The sequence below is a fragment of the Rhinatrema bivittatum genome, unplaced genomic scaffold (assembly GCF_901001135.1).
Source record: "Rhinatrema bivittatum unplaced genomic scaffold, aRhiBiv1.1, whole genome shotgun sequence".
Lineage (NCBI taxonomy): Eukaryota > Metazoa > Chordata > Amphibia > Gymnophiona > Rhinatrematidae > Rhinatrema > Rhinatrema bivittatum.
Window position 1 is genome coordinate 1,026,301 of NW_021820249.1, and position 21,554 is coordinate 1,047,854.

Genomic DNA, 21,554 nt, shown 5'->3' on the forward strand with positions numbered 1-21,554 from the left:
AAGCTGGCCAAAGGTTCCTGGGGGTCCAACGGGGGTCCCGGAGCGACCTCCTGCACTCCGGCCGTCCAATGCCAGTACTCAAAATGGCACCGAAAGCCTTTGCCCTCACTATGTCACAGGGGCCGACCGTCGGTACCTATGACATAGTGAGGGCAAAGGCGATCGGCGCCATTTTGAGTACTGGCATCGGACGGAAGGCGTGCAGGAGGTCGCTCCCAGACCCCCGCTGGACTTTTGGCAAGTCTTGTGGGGGTCAGGAGGCCCCCCCAAGCTGGCCAAAAGTCCCTGGGGGTCCAACGGGGGTCCCGGAGCAACCTCCTGCACTCCGGACGTCCGATGCCAGTACTCAAAATGGTGCCAAAAGCCTTTGCCCATACTATGTCACAGGGACTACCGGTGCCATTGGTCAGGCCCTGTCACATGGTAGGAGCACAAGATGACGCCGATGACCATGTGACAGGGGCTGACCAATGGCACTGGTAGCCCCTGTGACAAAGGCTATCGGCGCCATGATGAAACCGGCACTGAGTGTGTGAGGGTGCAGGGGATGGCTCCTGGACTCCCCGCTGGACCACCAGGGAGTTTTGGTAAGTCTTGGGGGGGTCAGGAGGGTGGGGGTTTGTAGTTAATTTTAATTTTAGCTGGGACACAAATAGAAATCGCCTTATTAACGCATCGGGGCACCATACGGCCGAATGCAACGTATCTGCTCCCTGACGAATCTGAATCACGAATGCAACGTATGGCGTCCCTCTGCACATCCCTACCACGAACACCTCACCTCGAGTTAATAGTTGGCCCTCCTATAGTGATATATGTAGATGAATACTGTGAAGGCCTCATAAAGTCTCTCTCTCTCTCTCTCTCTCATTGCTTTTTGATGAATCTATTGGTAATTTTATATCTAATCAATTATAAATCATTAATATCAGACATAGAAATAGTATAAGGAACAGGGAAAGCAGAGCAGGAGCAGACTGCAGATCCGATTACGTCCCTTTCTGGGTCAACACAAATCTCAAGTTAGAGAATAAGTGATAAAAAGATAAGGATAAGGTGGAATCTGGAACATCTTTAACATCAACTTATAAACAGAGTTCCTGAACAAATTAAACATAGATTTAAATGAAATCATCCCAAGTACAATCCAAACAGAATTTGGCCCGAGATAAAAAGCTGCACAGACGGAAGAGGCAGCAGAGGCAATAGGTGGAGAAAGCAGTAGGCAGCCAGAAACAGAGAACGTGGATAAGCCCTGTCAATGGGGAAGAATTTTATAAATTATCTTGTGATGAGAGCAGTGAGGCTAAACCTAAGGAAATAAAGGCAGCCCAGGAGTCTCCAGCACAGTCTGGAAGACTCAAACTGTCAGGCACACAGCGCCTACTCTGCAAATGTCCCTGTGTGTGAGATTTAGGAACAAGAGCCTGTGTGTGAGAGGAGATCCAGGCACCTGGGTCTCACTTATAATGCATGAGACTACAGCTCTCTGGCTCTGAGGTGCCCTAACTAATGTGTGCTGCCTTCTTATTCAATGGGCTGTGCAATATTATTGTAATTATTCAATAATTAGCTGCATTTTATTCTTTCACAATAGATTTCCTGTTCATGTTGAACGTAATTCCTCGTGTGCAGCGCTGACTGTTAATGGACTTTTTGACTGGAAGTGCAATTATCACACTCACTGGATCTGTGAGAAACCTGCTTTCCAGCTGCAGATTGATCAGGATCAGAAGCTTCCAGTGATAGCGATTAATGGTGTAAAACTCGCTAATGTAACAAACGTGAAACTGCAAACCTAGCAGCAGACTCTGAGCACAGGAATGGGACATCGTGCGGCCTCTCTTTGCTCCGGATGCAGATTAATATCTTTCTCTCTCTCTCCGATTCAGGAAAGTTTATTGCTGTGACATTTTGTACTTACAGTATGATGCCAAAGTAATACACAGACAGAAATTAAAAATGAAATAAAACCACATATGTCCAATACTACTCATAGTGAAATAAAATTACAAAGGAGAATAAAATGATCAAGGCCTGGTCCTCATGTTTCTCCAAATTCTCACTGATCACGTTCTGCTTCTGCTCTGGAGAAAGGATGCCACTGATTTTGCAGCTCTAAGATCTGTTCCCGGAGGATTATAAAGAGATTTCCTGCTCGTTAATTTGTGAGAAGTCTTGGATTTTCTCTGTCAGCTCTAGGGAATATTCTCTGATCTCTCTGGGGAATATGCATCTCTCTCCTCTGGGGAATGTTCATCTCTGTCATAAGAACATAAGAACATAAGAAAATGCCATACTGGGTTAGACCAAGGGTCCATCAAGCCCAGCATCCTGTTTCCAACAGTGGCCAATCCAGGCCATAAGAACCTGGCAAGTACCCAAAAACTAAGTCTATTCCATGTAACCATTGCTAATGGCAGTGGCTATTCTCTAAGTGAACTTAATAGCAGGTAATGGACTTCTCCTCCAAGAACTTATCCAATCCTTTTTTAAACACAGCTATACTAACTGCACTAACCACATCCTCTGGCAACAAATTCCAGAGTTTAATTGTGCGTTGAGTAAAAAAGAACTTTCTCCGATTAGTTTTAAATGTGCCCCATGCTAACTTCATGGAGTGCCCCCTAGTCTTTCTACTATCCGAAAGAGTAAATAACCGATACACATCTACCCATTCTAGACCTCTCATGATTTTAAACTCCTCTATCATATCCCCCCTCAGTCGTCTCTTCTCCAAGCTGAAAAGTCCTAACCTCTTTAGTTTTTCCTCAAAGGAGAGTTGTTCCATTCCCCTTATCATTTTGGTAGCCCTTCTCTGTACCTTCTCCATCGCAATTATATCTTTTTTGAGATGCGGCGACCAGAATTGTACACAGTATTCAAGGTGCAGTCTCACCATGGTATTATGACATTTTCCATTTTATTCACCATTCTCTTTCTAATAATTCCCAACATTCTGTGTGCTTTTTTGACTGCTGCAGGACACTGTACCGACGATTTCAATGTGTTATCCACTATGACACCTAGATCTCTTTCTTGGGTTGTAGCACCTAATATGGAATCCAACATTGTGTAATTATAGCATGGGTTATTTCTCCCTATATGCATCACCTTGCACTTATCCACATTAAATTTCATCTGCCATTTGGATGCCCAATTTTCCAGTCTCACAAGGTCTTCCTGCAATTTATCACAATCTGCTTGTGATTTAACTACTCTGAACAATTTTGTGTCATCTGCAAATTTGATTATCTCACTCGTCGTATTTCTTTCCAGATCATTTATAAATATATTGAAAAGTAAGGGTCCCAGTACAGATCCCTGAGGCACTCCACTGTCCACTCCCTTCCACTGAGAAAATTGCCCATTTAATCCTACTCTCTGTTTCCTGTCTTTTAGCCAGTTTGCAATCCACGAAAGGACATCACCACCTATCCCATGACTTTTTACTTTTCCTAGAAGCCTCTCATGAGGAACTTTGTCAAACGCCTTCTGAAAATCCAAGTATACTATATCTACCAGTTCACCTTTATCCACATGTTTATTAACTCCTTTAAAAAAGTGAAGCAGATTTGTGAGGCAAGACTTGCCCTGGGTAAAGCCATGCTGACTTTGTTCCATTAAACCATGTCTTTCTATATGTTCTGTGATTTTGATGTTTAGAACACTTTCCACTATTTTTCCTGGCACTGAAGTCAGGCTAACCGGTCTGTAGTTTCCCGGATCGCCCCTGGAGCCCTATTTAAATATTGGGGTTACATTTGCTATCCTCCAGTCTTCAGGTATAATGGATGATTTTAATAAGTTACAAATTTTTACTAATTTGTCTGAAATGTCATTTCTTAGTTCCTTCAGAACTCTGCGGTGTCTACCATCCAGTCCAGGTGATTTACTACTCTTCAGTTTGTCAATCAGGCCTATCACATCTTCTAGGTTCACCGTGATTTGATTCAGTCCATCTGAATCATTACCCATGAAAACCTTCTCCATTACGGGTACCTCCCCAACATCCTCTTCAGTAAACACCGAAGCAAAGAAATCATTTAATCTTTCCGCGATGGCCTTATCTTCTCTAAGTGCCCCTTTAACCCCTCGATCATCTAATGGTCCAATTGACTCCCTCACAGGCTTTCTGCTTCGGATATATTTAAAAAAGATTTTACTGTGAGTTTTTGCCTCTACAGCCAACTTCTTTTCAAATTCTCTCTTAGCCTGTTTTATCAATGTCTTACATTTAACTTGCCAACGTTTATGCTTTATCCTATTTTCTTCTGTTGGATCCTTCTTCCAATTTTTGAATGAAGATCTTTTGCCTAAAATAGCTTCTTTCACCTCCCCTTTTAACCATGCCGGTAATCGTTTTGCCTTCTTTCCACCTTTCTTAATGTGTGGAATACATCTCGACTGTGCTTCTAGAATGTTATTTTTTAACAATGACCACGCCTCTTGGACATTTTTTACTTTTGTAGCTGCTCCTTTCAGTTTTTTTCTAACAATTTTTCTCATTTTATCAAAGTTTCCTTTTTGAAAGTTTAGCAAGAGAGCCTTGGATTTGCACACTGTTCCTCTTCCAGTCATTAAATCAAATTTGATCATATTATGATCACTATTGCCAAGCGGCCCCACCATTACCTCTCTCACCAAGTCCTGTGCTCCACTGAGAATTAGATCTAAAATTGCTCCCTCTCTCGTGAGTTCCTGAACCAATTGCTCCATAAAGCTATCATTTATTCCATCCATGAATGCTATCTCTCTAGCGTGTCCTGATGATACATTTACCCAGTCAATGTTGGGGTAATTGAAGTCTCCCATTATTACTGCACTACCAATTTGGTTAGCTTCCCTAATTTCTCTTAGCATTTCACTGTCCGTCTCACCATCTTGACCAGGTGAACGGTAGTATACCCCTATCACTATAGTCTTCCCCGACACACAAGGGATTTCTACCCATAAAGATTCAGTTTTGTATTTAGTCTCATGCAGGATGTTTATCCTGTTGGAATCTACGCCATCCCGGACATAAAGCGCCACACCTCCTCCCGAGTGCTCCTCTCTGTCATTGCGATATAATTTGTACCCCGGTATAGCACTGTCCCATTGGTTATCCTCTTTCCACCATGTCTCTGAGATGCCAATTAAGTCTAAGTCATCATTCACTGCTATACATTCTAATTCTCCCATCTTACTTCTTAGACTTCTGGCATTAGCATAACAAACATTTCAAAGTTTGTTTTTTGTTTGTATTTACATTCTGCTTTTTAATTGATAGGGATGTTAGAATTTTTTAGCTCAGGTGAGTTTTTAGTTACAGGCACTTGTACTACTTTTCTAATTATTGGAACATCAGTGTCGGGATGCCCTAATTCTAATGCATCATTAGTATCCTTTGAAGATACCTCTCTCCAAACCATGCGCTGCTGAGCGACTGTCGGCTTTCCCCTTTGTTCTAGTTTAAAAGCTGCTCTATCACCTTTTTAAAGGTTAGCGCCAGAAGTCTGGTTCCACCCTGGTTAAGGTGGAGCCCTCCCCTTCCCCAAAAGGTTCCCCAGTTCCTAACAAAACTGAATCCCTCTTCCTTGCACCATCGTCTCATCCACGCATTTAGACTCCGGAGCTCTGCCTGCCTCTGGTGACCTGCACGTGGAACAGGGAGCATTTCAGAGAATACTACCCTGGAGGTTCTGGATTTAAGCTTTCTACCTAAGAGCTAAATTTGGCTTCCAGAACCACCCTCCCTTTCCTATGTCATTGGTGCCCACATGTACCATGACAGCCGGCTCCTCCCCAGCACTGTCTAAAATCCTATCTAGGTGACGCGTGAGGTCCACCACCTTTGCACCAGGTAGGCATGTTACCAGGCGATCCTCATGCCCACCAGCCACCCAGCTGGCTATATTCCTAATAATCGAATCACCAACTATGACGGCCAACCTAACCCTTCCCTCCTGGGCAGTAGGCCTTGGGGAGATATCCTCAGTGCGAAAGGACAATGCATCACCTGGAGAGCAGGTCCTTGCTACAGGATCCTTTCCTGTTGCACCTGGTTGGTGCTCTCCCATCATGAGACCTTCTTCCTCCAAGGCAGCACCAGGGCTGCCAGTCTGAAGTTGGTACTTGACTACTATGTCCCTGAAGATCTCATCTATATACCTCTCTGTCTGCCTCAGCTCCTCCAGGTCTGCTACTCTAGCCTCCAGAGATCGGACTCATTATCTGGGAGCCAGGAGCTCTTTGCATCGCATGCACATGTACAACTTCTCACCGGTGGGTAAAAAATCATACAAGTGACACTCTATGCAAAAGACTGGGAAGCCCCCCTCTTGCTGCTGGACTGCTGCCTTCATCTCAATTTTGATCAGTTCCTAGTTAAGTTTTAGGTTGCTATGGGAGTAGGAATGTGTCTAACATCCTTTAAATGTATTAGTGAATTCACTATGTGTCTGGTAGTGGCCTACCGGGGTCTAATCGAATTCTCAATAAAGTTTTTGTTGATTTTTTTTTTTTGTGTGAAAGTGGCACCTGCCTATAAATTAAGGGATGAGCGGGTTGGGAAATACAAACAGTCTAACTTCAGTTAGTCAGCCTGAGTGACTCACTGCTCTCTTGATTAACTAATGTTGGTCCCTATTCAAACCCAATCACACTACCTCAACACCTTTCCAAGGTGAGTAACTGAGCTGAACTATTCAACTTTTTTACTTAGGTATACACTGCTCCTAGCTTATTTCTAGCTTCTGGCTACTGTTTGGGTTCGGGTTTTTTTTTTTCTATACAGACACTCAGTTAGTATTAAATACAAACACTCAGTTCTTTAAAAGTCTGGAGAACACTCAGTTTTGCAGACTTTTAAAAATAAACAGATTACCTACTGCTACCTTATTGACTGACTAAAAATACAGATAGTCTAACTTGTTTATTCTCTGCCTACCTACTGCTACCTTATTGACTGACTATTTAAAAATACAATAAGTCTAACTTGTTTATTCACTGCCTTTCTGACTATTTGTTATGCTCCGGCTTGTGGACCCTTGGCCGACAAGAGGATGGTATACCTTTCGGAAGGTCCGTAGGCTCTCTTGTCGGGTGGCGAGGCAGGACAGGAGGTGGGACCGGCTGACCCCTGGCACTGGAGGCTGAGGCGAATACAGAGACGATGAGGAGACGAGATGAGGTGCTGAGTCTTCACCACTGGTGGTCTGCGGTCCCCCCGGGAGGAGCCCGTAGGGACCCGACTGCTGGGACTTAGGCGGACCTAGGGAGGTCAGAGCAACGGTGCAAAGGCCAACTGGAGTTTCGCCCTGGAAGCCCGCGGTCCCCCCAGGAGGAGCCCGTAGGGACCCGGGCCACTGGGACTTAGGTGGGCCCTTGGAGACGGAATCTTGAAGGAGTCCTAGGTTGAGTGCCAGAGGGTCGTCGCTCACCAGTCCGAAGTCGTGCACCAGAGAATCGCCGCTTGCCAATCCGAAGTCAGGAACCAGAGAATCACCGTAAGCCAATCCAAAGTCAAGAACCAGAGACTCACCGAGGCAAGCAGACTCAAACAACACTCGCAAGAGACGTTGCCAAGTCAAGGAATGAGCATAGGAAGCCTCCCTATATACTTCCTCTGCTCTGTATCATTGGAAGCAGGTGAGTGTAGTTAAAGGGACCAGGTCCCTTTAAATGCAAATGAATTGACGGCGGCCATATTGGATCCCATGGCGGCGGCCATCTTGGATCTCCCCGGTGGAGGAGACACGCCGCTGGGGGAAGCAGGACGGCTTCCCCTGCAGCGGGCAGCACAGGCCCGAGTCGGAGCCCTCCCCCGGGGCTTTCATGGTGCTGAGAGTCAGGTAGGGGGACACGGTCGTGAGACGCCATGGCCGCGGAGCACAACAGTACCCCCCTCTTTAGGGCGTCTCCCTGGAGGCCTGGGTTTGGACGGGTGGTCTCGGTGGAACTGGTCCAATAGACTCCGGTCCAGAATGTTAGCCATGGGCTCCCAGGAGTTCTCTTCAGGACCGAAACCCTCCCATGCCAGCAGGTATTCCCATTTCTTGCAATGTTTTCTCACATCTAGGACCTCCCGAACCTGGTAGGTGAGGTCGTCTTCAGAGGCGACAGGTTGGGGAGTAGGAGGCGTGCTGGAGGGCCATGACAACACCAGAGGCTTCAAGAGAGAGACATGGAAGGTATTATGTATCTTAAGAGACGGAGGGAGACGAAGCTGGTAAGAGACTGCACCCACCTGCCGGATGATGGGGAATGGCCCGATGAATCGCGGAGCCAGTCGTGAAGATGGCAGCTTCAAGCGGATAAATTGTGTACTTAGCCAAACCTTTTGGCCCGTGCGGAGAGGCGGGTACGGTCTTCTGTGCTGATCCGCGTACTTCTTAGCTGCCTGGCCGGCCTTGATCAGGGCGCGCTGCGTGGATATCCATCGCTGGTGCGGTTCTTCAGCCGAGAGCTGGGCTGCGGGAGACGGTACCATAGTAGGGACAGGCATAGGTGGTTGTGGCTGTCTCCCATAAACAATCTGAAACGGGGAGGACCCCGTAGCCGCGGAGATGTGGGAATTCAGGACGAATTCGGCCCATGGTAGCAGACTAGCCCAGTCGTCCTGTTTTTCGATCACGTACAAACGGAGGAACTGTTTCAACGTCTGGTTAGTTCTTTCTGCGAGACCATTGGTCTGAGGGTGATAGCCTGAAGTATAGTCCAAGGTGACGTCAAACGTCACCTTGGACTATACTTCAAACGTCATAGGGCCCTCCAAAAGTGGGTGGTGAACTGAGGTCCCCTATCGGACAGGATGCTTTTAGGCAGACCATGCAAGCGAAAGATATGCTGCACGAAGAGTTGGGCCAACTGAGGGGCAGTCGGTAGCCCTGGAAGGGGCACGAAATGTGCCATTTTACTAAAGTGGTCCACTACCACTAAGATAACTGTATTGCTGCTGGACAATGGTAGGTCGACCACGAAGTCGGTGGCCACGTGGGTCCATGGCTCCGTGGGTGCTGGTAGCGGCTGGAGTAGACCTGGGGTCGCGCCATGGATCTTCTTGTGCCGGGCACATACCTGGAAGGAATCCACGTGGGCCCGAACATCCCGGCTGAGTTTAGGCCACCAATAGTATCGGCACAGGTTTTGTAACGTCCGGGTTTGTCCAGGGTGGCCCGAGCAACGGGAGTCATGGGCCCAAGCGAGGACGTTTTTGCGCAGGTGCTGTGGGACCAAGGTCTTCCCAGGAGGGATGGTAGTGGTGGCAGACAGGAGGACCCGAGACGGTTCAATGATGAAGCGTGGTTCCTCCGTGCCTTCTGTAGATTCGAAGACGTGCGATAAGGCATCGGCCTTGACATTTTTCCCGGCGGGTCTATAGCGGAGGACGAAGTTAAACCTCGTGAAGAATAGAGCCCAACGAGCCTGCCGTGGATTAAGCCGTTGAGCCCGCTGCAGGTACTCTAAGTTTTTGTGGTCCGTATAGACAGTAAATTGGTGCTGTGCCCCCTCTAGCCATGGCCGCCATTCTAACAAGGCTATCTTTATCGCCAAGAGTTCCTTATCTCCTATGGCATAGTTCTGTTCGGCCGGGGAGAACTGGCGGGAGAGGAAGGCACATGGGCGTAGATTGTGCCTTTCAGAGGTCTGACTCAGAACGGCGCCAACACCTTCAGAAGAGGCGTCTACTTCAATGACAAACGACCGCTGCTGGTCTGGATGTCTAAGGCATGGCTGTAACGAGAATGCCTCCTTGAGGTGACAAAAGGCGGTTTCTGCCGCAGGGGGCCATTTCTTGGGGTCCGCACCTTTCCGGGTCAGGGCCGTCATCGGGGCAACGATGGTTGCATAATGCGGGATAAAAGATCGGTAATAATTCACAAACCCCAGAGTGCCTTGAGTCCTGACGGCTGCAGCCATTCCCGAATGGCCTTCAGCTTCTGTGGGTCCATGCGGAATCCTTCTTTGGAGACTATATATCCCAGAAAGGGAAGGGATTCCTGTTCGAAAAGGCACTTTTCTAGCTTCGCGTACAGGTTGTTTTCTCTAAGACGCTGTAGTACTTGAATGACGTGCTGGCGGTGAGCGGATAAGGTATCTGAAAATATCAGTATGTCATCCAGGTATACGACCACACATTGGTACAGGAGGTCGCATAGGATTTCATTCATAGTGTTCTGAAACACTGCGGGAGCATTGCAGAGCCCGAACGGCATTACTAAATATTCATAGTGGCCGTCTCGGGTATTGAATGCCGTCTTCCACTCATCGCCCTCTTTGATGCGGATCAAGTTATAAGCTCCCCGGAGGTCAAGCTTGGAGAAGATCTGTGCTCCTTGCAAACGGTTGAAGAGTTCCAAAATGAGGGGTAGCGGATATCGGTCTTTGACCGTTATAGCATTCAGGCCTCTATAATCAATGCACGGACGCAGACTCCCGTCCTTCTTGGCGACGAAGAAGAACCCCGCTCCTGCGGGGGACTGGGATTTCCGGATAAATCCTCTCTTCAGATTTTCCTCAATATACTCCCTCATGGCCTGTGTCTTGGCCGGAGAAAGGGCATAGGTGCTTCCTCGAGGGGGTTCTGTCCCTGGGAGAAGAGTGATGGCACAGTCGAAGGATCGGTGCGGTGGCAGTACTTCGGCCTTTTGTTTAGAGAAGACGTCCGTGTATGCGGCATAAGGAGCTGGTAGACCCGGGAGACTGGTGGAAGCTATGGAACAAGATGCTGGCACCACGGAGTGGAGACATTTGCCGTGGCAATTCGGTCCCCAACGAGCCAGCTGCAGTGTCTTCCAGTCAAACTGGGGCTCATGATCCTGGAGCCACGGGAGTCCTAGAACAATCGGATGGATGGAATATTCCAGGATGTAAAATGAGATTTGTTCCTGGTGCAGGGCCCCAGCTTTGAGCTGGACGGGAATTGTGGCATGTGTCACTTGTTCTGGGAGGGGCTTCCCCTGTATCGAAGAGATGACCATGGGAGTAGAAAGGCGTACTTGTGGGGTCTTTAGGTGTTCCACTAGGCCTTTCATTATAAAGTTGCCGCCAGCGCCGGAGTCCACTAATGCCAAAGTGTGGAAGTCTCCTTCGGTCGTGGATAGTGACACTGGCAGTGTCAATGGAGGTGCAGGTATGGTACGGCCCAGGAAGAGACCTCCGCCAGGTCCTAGGCCCGAGAGTTTTCCCGATCGCTCTGGACAGGAGGCTACTCGGTGGCCCGCCGTGCGGCAATAAAAGCAGAGTCCCTCCTTCGTGCGTCGTTGCCGCTCCTGTGGAGATACTTTCCAGCGACCCAACTCCATGGGTTCATCGGCAGGTGCCCAAAGGACTTCAGGAGCACTCTTGTGCGGAGGAGAGGGCCTCCTTGCTACTCTAGTCACCGGGATGCGGAACCTCATGCGACGGTCTACACGATTGGCCAACTCAATCATGCCATCAAGATCGTCGGGGAGTTCCTTCGCCGCCAACTCATTTTGGAGGCGCGATGCTAGGCCCTCCAGGAAAATACCATGCAGGCAGTCCTCTCTCCAATTTAGCTCCGCGGCCAGGGTGCGGAATTCTGTGGCATACTCGACCACAGTGCGGGTGCCCTGCCGCAACCGGAGCAGTTCGGAGACCACAGTAGACTTGCGGACGGGTTCGTCAAACATCTGCCGAAATGCAGACAGGAACTGAGTCAAGTCTCTAAAGATCGGGTCACTTCTTTCCCATAGGTGAGAAGCCCAAATTAGGGGCTTCCCATCGAGCAGGGACATGATGTAGCTGGTCTTGACCAGGTCACTGGGAAACTGCGCCGGCAGTAAGGAGAAGCAAACCTGGCACTGGCTGAGAAATCCTCGACACAACTTTGCGTCTCCGGCGTATCGAGAGGGCGCCGGGAGTTGTGTGGGAGGAACTTGCCCCTGGTCGCTTCTGGAGGCTTGGACGGAGTGGGGTGGGGCAGGGCAACCTCCTTGCACCCCAGACGGAGATGGAAACGTGGGATTCATAGGCCCTAGTGCTTGCAGGTGTTGGGTCAGGCCCTGTACCGCAGAGCCCAGGGCGTCGAGGGTCTGTTGTTGGTCTTTCAGATGCTGGGCCATCCCAGGAATGGCCTGGTGGGCAGATACCTCCGCCGGGTCCATGGACTTGGCGATCTGTTATGCTCCGGCTTGTGGACCCTTGGCCGATAAGAGGATGGTATACCTTTCGGAAGGTCCGTAGGCTCTCTTGTCGGGTGGCGAGGCAGGACAGGAGGCGGGACCGGCTGACCCCTGGCACTGGAGGCTGAGGCGAATACAGAGACGATGAGGAGACGAGATGAGGCGCTGAGTCTTCACCACTGGTGGTCTGCGGTCCCCCCAGGAGGAGCCCGTAGGGACCCGACCGCTGGGACTTAGGCGGACCTAGGGAGGTCAGAGCAACGGTGCAAAGGCCAACTGGAGCTTCGCCCTGGAAGCCCGCGGTCCCCCCAGGAGGAGCCCGTAGGGACCCGGGCCACTGGGACTTAGCTGGGCCCTTGGAGACGGAGTCTTGGAGGAGTCCTAGGTCGAGTGCCAGAGGGTCGTCGCTTACCAGTCTGAAGTCGTGCACCAGAGAATCGCCGCTTGCCAATCCGAAGTCAGGAACCAGAGAATCACCGTAAGCCAATCCGAAGTCAAGAACCAGAGACTCACCGAGGCAAGCAGACTCAAACAACACTCGCAAGAGACGTTGCCAAGTCAAGGAATGAGCATAGGAAGCCTCCCTATATACTTCCTCTGCTCTGGATCATTGGAAGCAGGTGAGTCTAGTTAAAGGGACCATGTCCCTTTAAATGCAAATGAGTTGACGGCGTCCATATTGGATCCCATGACGGCGGCCATCTTGGATCTCCCCGGTGGAGGAGACACGCCGCTGGGGGAAGCAGGACGGCTTCCCCTGCAGCGGGCAGCATGGGCCCGAGTCGGAGCCCTCCCCCGGGGCTTTCATGGCACTGAGAGTCAGGTAGGGGGACGCGGTCGTGGGGCGCCACAGCCACGGAGCACAATACTATTAAAGGCACAAACACACAAATACACTAAATAATATTCCCAAATAGTTAACTTGCCCCATTACTTTTAAAAGAGACAATGTCCAAAACAAAAACTTACCGATTCCTTTCAGCCACCAGCAAGGTGATCCTCTCGTCTCAGTATTCCCACTGGAATGTGGGTTACTGAGCTCTTCCCTTCTAATTTATAATGTGCTTCTAAGGTAAATTAGTGCAAAAAAATCCCTTAGGAGATGTACACTTCAGTTAGTTTTCCTGAGTGACTCACTGCTGTGCTGATTAACAAAGAATAGTACCTATTCACATCAAACACACAACCTTAACACTTAGTTAGTCAGCCTGAGTGACTCACTGCTCTCTTGATTAACTAATGTTGGTCCCTATTCAAACCCAATCACACTACCTCAACACCTTTCTGCCCCTTTGTCTGCCCCTTATTTGCTCAAGGCTAGCATTCGATGTGAGATTCTGGCTTTTTCAGATGCATAAAGAATAAATGGGCAATTTTCTCAGTGGAAGGGAGTGGACAGTGGAGTGCCTCAGGGATCTGTATTGGGACCATTACTGTTCAATATATTTATAAATGATCTGGAAAGAAATACGACGAGTGAGATAATCAAATTTGCAGATGACACAAAATTGTTCAAAGTAGTTAAATCACAAGCAGATTGTGATAAATTGCAGGAAGACCTTGTGAGACTGGAAAATTGAGCATCCAAATGGCAGATGAAATTTAATGTGGATAAGTGCAAGGTGATGCATACAGGGAAAAATAACCCATGCTATAATTACACAATGTTGGGTTCCATATTAGGTGCTACAACCCAAGAAAGAGATCTAGGTGTCATAGTGGATAACACACTGAAATCTTCGGTGCAGTGTGCTGCGGCAGTCCAAAAAGCAAACAGAATGTTGGGAATTATTAGAAAAGGAATGGTGAATAAAACGGAAAATGTCATAATGCCTCTGTATCGCTCCATGGTGAGACCGCACCTTGAATACTGTGTACAATTCTGGTCGCCGCATCTCAAAAAAGATATAATTGCGATGGAGAAGGTACAGAGATGGGCTACCAAAATGATAAGGGGAATGGAACAACTCCCCTATGAGGAAAGACTAAAGAGGTTAGGACTTTTCAGCTTGGAGAAGAGACGACTGAGGGGGATATGATAGAGGTGTTTTAAAATCATGAGAGGTCTAGAATGGGTAGATGTGAATCGGTTATTTTCTCCTTCGGATAGTAGAAAGACTAGGGGGCACTCCATGAAGTTAGCATGGGGCACATTTAAAACTAATCGGAGAAAGTTCTTTTTTACTCAACGCACAATTAAACTCTGGAATTTGTTGCCAGAGGATGTGGTTAGTGCAGTTAGTATAGCTGTGTTTAAAAAAGGATTGGATAAGTTCTTGGAGGAGAAGTCCATTACCTGCTATTAAGTTCACTCAGAGAATAGCCACTGCCATTAGCAATGGTTACATGGAATAGACTTAGTTTTTGGGTACTTGCCAGGTTCTTATAGCCTGGATTGGCCACTGTTGGAAACAGGATGCTGGGCTTGATGGACCCTTGGTCTGACCCAGTATGGCATTTTCTTATGTTCTTATGTTCTTATAAGAGAGTGAGAACGTTTATCTTACTAGCATCTATTCTACCAAACTATAAAGTCTGGAAGGGAGACCAAGTCACCTTTGGCTGTATTTAGGAATAGCTCAAGGTATATAGTTGACCCACATTAGAACATATGAACTCCAAAATAATTTAAAGAATTATTTAATAGGGATGTGAATCGTTTTTTGATGATTTAAAATATCGTCCGATATATTTTAAATCGTCAAAAATCGTTAGGGCCACGATACAATACCAATTCCCCCGATTTATCGTCAAAAAATCGTAAATCGGGGGAAGGGGGAGGGCAGGAAAACTGGCACACTAAAACACCCTAAAACCCACCCCCGACCCTTTAAATTAAATCCCCCACCCTCCCAAACCCCCCCCCCAAATGCCTTAAATTACCTGGGGGTCCAGCGGCACACTAAAACCCCCTAAAACCCACCCGACCCTTTAAATTAAATCCCCCACCCTCCCGAACCCCCTCCCCCAAATGCCTTAAATTACCTGGGGGTCCGTAGCGGCGGTCCGTAGCTTAAATTACCTCCGTAGCCTTAAATTACCTCCGTAGCGGCGGTCCGTAGCTAAATCGGGGGAAGGGGGAGAGCAGGAAAACCAGCACACTAAATCGTGTAGTCTTCAGCCGGCGCCATTTTGCAAAATGGCCGCCGCAAAATGGCGGCGGCCATAGACCAAAACGATTCGACGCAGGAGGTCGTTCTGGACCCCCGCTGGACTTTTGGCAAGTCTTGTGGGGGTCGGGAGGCCCCCCCAAGCTGGCCAAAAGTTCCTGGGGGTCCAGCGGGGGTCCGGGAGCGATTTCCTGCCGCGAATCGTTTTCCGTACGGAAAATGGCGCCGGCAGGAGATCGACTACAGGAGGTCGTTCAGAGGGGGTCCGGAACCCTCGCTGAACGACCTCCTGCAGTCGATCTCCTGCCGGCTCCATTTTCCGTACGGAAAACGATTTGCGGCAGGAGATCGCTCCCGGACCCCCGCTGGACCCCCAGGAACCTTTGGCCAGCTTGGGGGGGCCTCCCGACCCCCACAAGACTTGCCAAAAGTCCAGCGGGGGTCCGGAACGACCTCCTGCGTTGAATCATTTTGGTCTATGGCCGCCGCCATTTTGCGGCGGCCATTTTGCAAAATGGCGCCGGCTGAAGACTACACGATTTAGTGTGCCGGTTTTCCTGCTCTCCCCCTTCCCCCGATTTAGCTATGGACCGCCGCTACGGAGGTAATTTAAGGCTACGGAGGTAATTTAAGCTACGGACCGCCGCTACGGACCCCCAGGTAATTTAAGGCATTTGGGGGGGGGTTCGGGAGGGTGGGGGATTTAATTTAAAGGGTCGGGGGTGGGTTTTAGGGGGTTTTAGTGTGCCGGCTCACGATTTTAACGATTTTCACGATACTTTACACACCCAAACGGCAACAATACGATTCCCTCCCCCTCCCAGCCGAAATCGATCGTTAAGACGATCAAGGACACGATTCACATCTCTATTATTTAACCATTTAAATAGAAAGATGCCTTCAACTGAAATTTTTAATTTTCTATCCCTAAAAACAACTAAAGATGCTTATGATCTCAGACAGACATTTTAAAGAGGAGACTGGGCTATGGCCATACAGCAAGGCAGAATCCATAAAAAGAGCCATCCTGTTGGGTTCCAGGCTTTCTAGGCCAATTGTCCCTGAGAGTACAGGGTAGATCCTAATCATAACTTGTAGTAGCTCCATAACAAGGGCAAATAAGTGTAGGGGCAGAGGGCAACCATGCTCTTTGCAATGAAAACCAGGTAATGCATTTGAAAGAGGGATTTTTCAGATTTCAAAAAACCTGCTCTATCTTGATGCAATCAAAATATCTTCCTCAGCTTCCACAGAAGATTCACAATCCCTAGAATAAATGGTTTACTGTAGAATCTGGAAGAGCAAGACATGTGACTAGAAGACCCATGATCTCCCCAACTGGACAGCATCTTGAATACCCACCCTAACTCCCACAAAGAAGTCAGATATCCAAGAATCAAAATCGTAGGAATAACTGGAATACAGTCGACTCTCACCACCTAACTTCCCTTCCCCTTCCCCTATCCTCTCCTCTCCTCCCCACTCCCTAAACCCTACCTATTCCTTTATTTTTTTTTGTTTGTTTCAGTACTTCAGGGCCCAACCAAAAGTAAGTTGCGCGTGCCAGCAGCTGGCTGGTGGACAAGGCTCTGGGACAGTGAATAATGGCGTTATCCAGACCCGCCCCCTGCCCCACCTCTTCCTGCCAAGAACACGCCCCCAGTCTTGTCCCTTGCAGGAAGGCCAGCACTTGGACGCATACCGGCCTTTATGTGCGTGGAGGGGCTTTGTTGAAAATTGGCTCGGTATGTGCATGTTGTGTTCGTGCCTGTTCTCGCCTCGCTCCACCCTCTCTACCTTAGTGACAACTCCCTTCAGGTCTGACGGACAGATGCTGCCACAGTTTCTCCTTGCCACTTCTCCCTGGAATCCCTGGGCTGGCCTGACGCTGCGGATCCGCCATGTTCCTGATGACGTAAGGGTGCGCGCTCCAGAGTTTGTACCAACAAGGGCGCGAATCTCGGGGGCATCCCCCTTAGTGACATCATCCACTTCCAACTTAAAAGGTCTTTGCTTGCAACTACGAATCGAGTTAGCAATGGGAATTCTTTCTCCGCTGCTCTGCCTCCACAAACTTACCTAAGGGTACCCGCTCCTCAGGGGGCCACTCTCTCTTCTTGATTTTAGATTGCTAAGACAGGATCTGGTACTCGCTCCTCGAAGGCCTACATCCCCGAATGCTCAGAAGACTCCTTACTACCTGGAAGCAATCACAGACGTGAATACTGTGAGTTCTATTATAGATAGGAATCGGTACTCGCTCCACGAGGGCCTATGTTCCTAATCTCCGAAGACTCCCTTCTGTCTAAGACGTTATTGCAGGTACGGAGATCGTGAGTCATTGCAGATTGCAGATAGAAACCGGTACTCGCTCCACAAGGGCCCATGTTCCTAAATCCCTTCTCAACTCTCTTCTATATCAGAAGCTATCATATACCTATATCTTGTGAATTACTATTATAAATTGCAGATAGGAACCGGTACTCGCTCCACGAGGTCCTATGTTCCTAAAACCCTCTAAAGACTCTCTTCTATTCCAGAAGCCATCTCATACACAGATATTGTGAGTTCTCATTCCAGACTGCATATACGAACCAATACTCACCTATGGCTCCTGTTACTGAATATACTGAAGACACTGTGTTGCATAGAAGCCATTACAGATCTCTACAATTGTGAGTGTATCATCTACTACTGGTTATGTATCCAGCATACCCTGTCTACTCACTACCTATAGTCTTTCTCTACAGCTCAGCAACCCAGAGATCGCAGTTCCAGTATCTGTGGGACTTCAGCCCTGCCGGGCACATCAGCTCACTACTGCCACCTCTGGTGGTTCTACTTCCTGTTTAATAAAGCACTATCTGTGTTTATCTCCATACTCCAGCCTAGCCGGTGGTCCCTCTCAGGATATCCTCCTAGGGGTGCTGTCATCTGCCATCGGCCCAGGGATTCACTAATTTACCTTGTGTTCATTCTTTACACTACTATACAGACTGCCACTCTGTGGGAAGCCAACCCACCACAGATCATTAACTCCGCCTTCGGAGTATTACAATTGTTAGCTCTTCCCCTTGGCAGGGTGATCCATAACAGATTGCCAAATCCCTGGCGGACTTATAACAGACTGTCAACTCCTCCCCTTGGTGGGGTGATTTATTACAGATTCTTACTCCGCCCCCTGGGGAGCAGTTTCTACAGATTGCTACTCCTAGCAGCAGGAGATTGATAACAGATTGCTAACTCCTCCCTCTCCAGGAAGAGATCCATAATAGATTGCTAACTCCTCCCTCTCCAGGAAGAGATCCATAACAGATTTCTAACTCCTCCCTCTACAGGAGGAGCTCAATAACAGATTGTTAACTCCAAGCAGCAGATTTACAACAGTGCAAGGCCCGACCACAAGTGTAAAGCCCGGAATTTACATGCATGGCCGAATAAAAATCTACCCGCTACTGCTTGCAGTGTTTAAGAAGAAATGTATAATGCTACAGCTTGAAAAAAATAAAAAACTATGGCTGCATAATATACACGCACAATATACACGTTCCAGTCCAAGTTAGCCCCTTGCTATTGTGCAAGTATATTTGGTATCTAGAAATCAATCTGAAGTGGGATAATACAGACGCTCGTATTTCGCACGCGATACAAGGGTGGGCATACAGCCAAGTCTCCTGGGTGCCCGATGCATTTGAGTGCTGGGGTCACATAATTCTGCCCCGGTGTGTCCTTTTTAACTCAGCAGCTCATTAAAGTATAGCAGGAGGAGCCCAGGAGATGTGGCTGTGCGTCGTATTAGGGAAACAGGCGCATAATATCAGTGTCCATTTTAACATGCACCTTATTATTGCACCGGCCCCTGAGTGGGGAGAGTGTGAGAGCAAAGAAATCATTACTGTGGAAGGGGGGAGGGGGTCTTAGAGACTGTGCTCCAGGGCCCACTAACACCTCGTTTTCTATATACCCCAGGAGGATTCATCAGATAGATTTGCATTCATTTGGGCAAGAAGCCCAGATAAGTAACATAATTGAGTTATCCTGAATTGCAGACCCTCAGGGCCCAGAGATGATGACCTCTGACTTGTATTCAGACCAGTGGTAGGAGACAAAGACGAGTCCAGAGAGGAGCGGAAAATCTCTGTGGTCACTGCACATCCTCTCACACTGTAGCACTTCAAACCACGGGAGAGCTGGGGGCTCGGCTCTTGTGGTCTCCTGCAGTTTATTTGTAACCCTGCGTGCTTCTGCATATGCTTCTCTTTACCTGGAAAAGACACATGGATAATTCTTATAATTTAGTTATTCTGAATTCCTGTCCTCTTTGTGGCCATCAAGCATCAGACATGGACCCTCTGACTTGTATTCAGAGTCAGACCAGTGGTAGGAGACAAAGACGAGTCCAGAGAGGAGCGGAAAATCTCTGAGGTCATTGCACATCCTCTCACACTGTAGCACTTCACACCACGGGAGAGCTGGGGGCTCGGCTCTTGTGGTCTCCTGCAGTTTATTTCTAGCCCTCTCATTTCCTGCTTTCGTTGTTAATCTTCCTTGGTAAACATTAGTTGGCAGGGTCCTCAGTCACAGGGACAGCAGATGCACTCACAGCTTCAGTGGGGAGGATGCCTCGGATGAAACCTGCGTCTGTTTTAATTCTTTTCAATCAGCTCAAAGTGTCGCTCACTGCTCTGAGGGTTTTTGGCAAGTAGATCCTGAGGATGTGGAGAGAATCCCAGTAGGGATGAGGTCTCCCACTTGTTGGATGGACCCCTGCCTATCTTGGTTAATAAAGTCTGCTAACTGTGGCCATTTGGATTGGATTTAAATGGTGGTTAATGTTTCCCTGCATGAATCATGCCAGCTACCCTATAGCAAGCTGTTATTCCCTACAATATCTTGAAATCTGCTTTAGATCCAAGAAGACTTGATAACGTTAGGCCGCTGGCAATCTTTCCTTTCTTAGGAAAGATGAAAGAATGAGTGATTGTTCAACAAATCCAGGAGACAGAGGAGATTGACTTTTTGGATCTCTTTCAATCAGGCCAGGACACAGCACTGCGACAGCCCTGATGGGAGGCTCTCTTGGATGTCTTATTTCAAGATGGGAATGGGCTGGTGCTTCTCTATTAATCCTTCTGAACCTGTTGGTGCTTTTTATACCCATTCTTTTCTCTGTTTTACTAAAATGTCTCACTGGACTGGGATTAACTAAAAAACATAGACATGACAGAAGAAAAGGACCAAATGGTCCATCCAGTCTGCCCAGCAAGCTTCTTAGTGTACTAGTACCTGCCGTTCTGTGCAAGCCTGATGATAACCAATACAATCTGCAGATAGCAACATTATTACTGGGTGATGAGCTCCCCTGATAATTCAGACAGTGCTGCTTGATGTGCTTTGCTTATGGACTTGGCCATAGAAGCAGTCCTGTGTTTTTTCCCCTTATATCTGCACATCAGTTCCCCGGACCGTAAAATTTGGGGCACTTGTTGGTTGTTGTCTGAATCTGAATCCCCCTTTTCTCCTTTTTCCCTTGCCATTGTGACAGAAAGCAATGTTGGAGCTGCATGAAAAATGCCAAGGCTTATTGATGAAGGGTAGTGACTGCCGCACCTGCAAGTTACTCCCATGCTTAGCAGTTCCCCACACTCACACCAATACGTCAGGCCCTCTTGGTTGATGTCTGAATCCAGTTCCCTTTTTCCTCTGCCGTTGAAGCAGGAAGCAATGTTTTAGTTGCATTTAAAGTATCAAGGCTTATTGGTTAAGGTTAGTAATCTCCATGCCTTCTGCTCAGGGTAGTAACCAGCAAGTTACCTCCATGCATGCTTTCTTCCTTTCCTTTAGGTCTTGGCCGTAGAAGCAGTCCTGAGCTTTTCCCCTCACGTGTCTGTATCAGTACCACAGAGCATGGAAGTCAGGGCCCTCCGTTGTTGACTGAATCCATTTCCTCTTTTCCCCCTGATGTCTAAGCAGGGAGCAAGGCTTTTTGGTTAAAGGTAGTAATCTCCATGCCTTCTGATAAGGGTAGTAACTGCCATACCAGCACGTTACTCCCAGTCCCTGCATGCTTTTCTTCAATTTCATCCTCTAGCCTTTAGAGATCCACAGAGTTTATCCCATGTTCCTTTGAATTCTTTGACTGTATTCGTCTTCACCATGATTCTAGTGAAATGGCTACTTTCTTTATTTTTTGGAAGGGGGTCAACAACAAGTTACAAGAGGAGATTTGTTTTCAAAGCCATGGTGTTTACTGGATGTAGTAAGAAGAAATGTATAATGTTACAGCTTGAAAAAAAATAAAAAATTATGGCTGCAT

The 21,554-nt window shown here is 48.0% G+C and overlaps 1 protein-coding gene across 1 annotated transcript in view; it reads right to left on the reverse strand.

Annotated features, from left to right (window-relative positions):
• The window catches only part of LOC115081286 (deleted in malignant brain tumors 1 protein-like), a 163,181-nt gene extending 154,602 nt beyond the window's left edge, over positions 1-8,579 (reverse strand). The window contains exon 1 of the mRNA XM_029585780.1: positions 8,471-8,579. Coding sequence (XP_029441640.1) covers positions 8,471-8,579 — 109 coding nt within the window. The remainder of the gene's footprint in view (positions 1-8,470) is intronic.
• Positions 8,580-21,554: the final 12,975 nt, after the last annotated feature.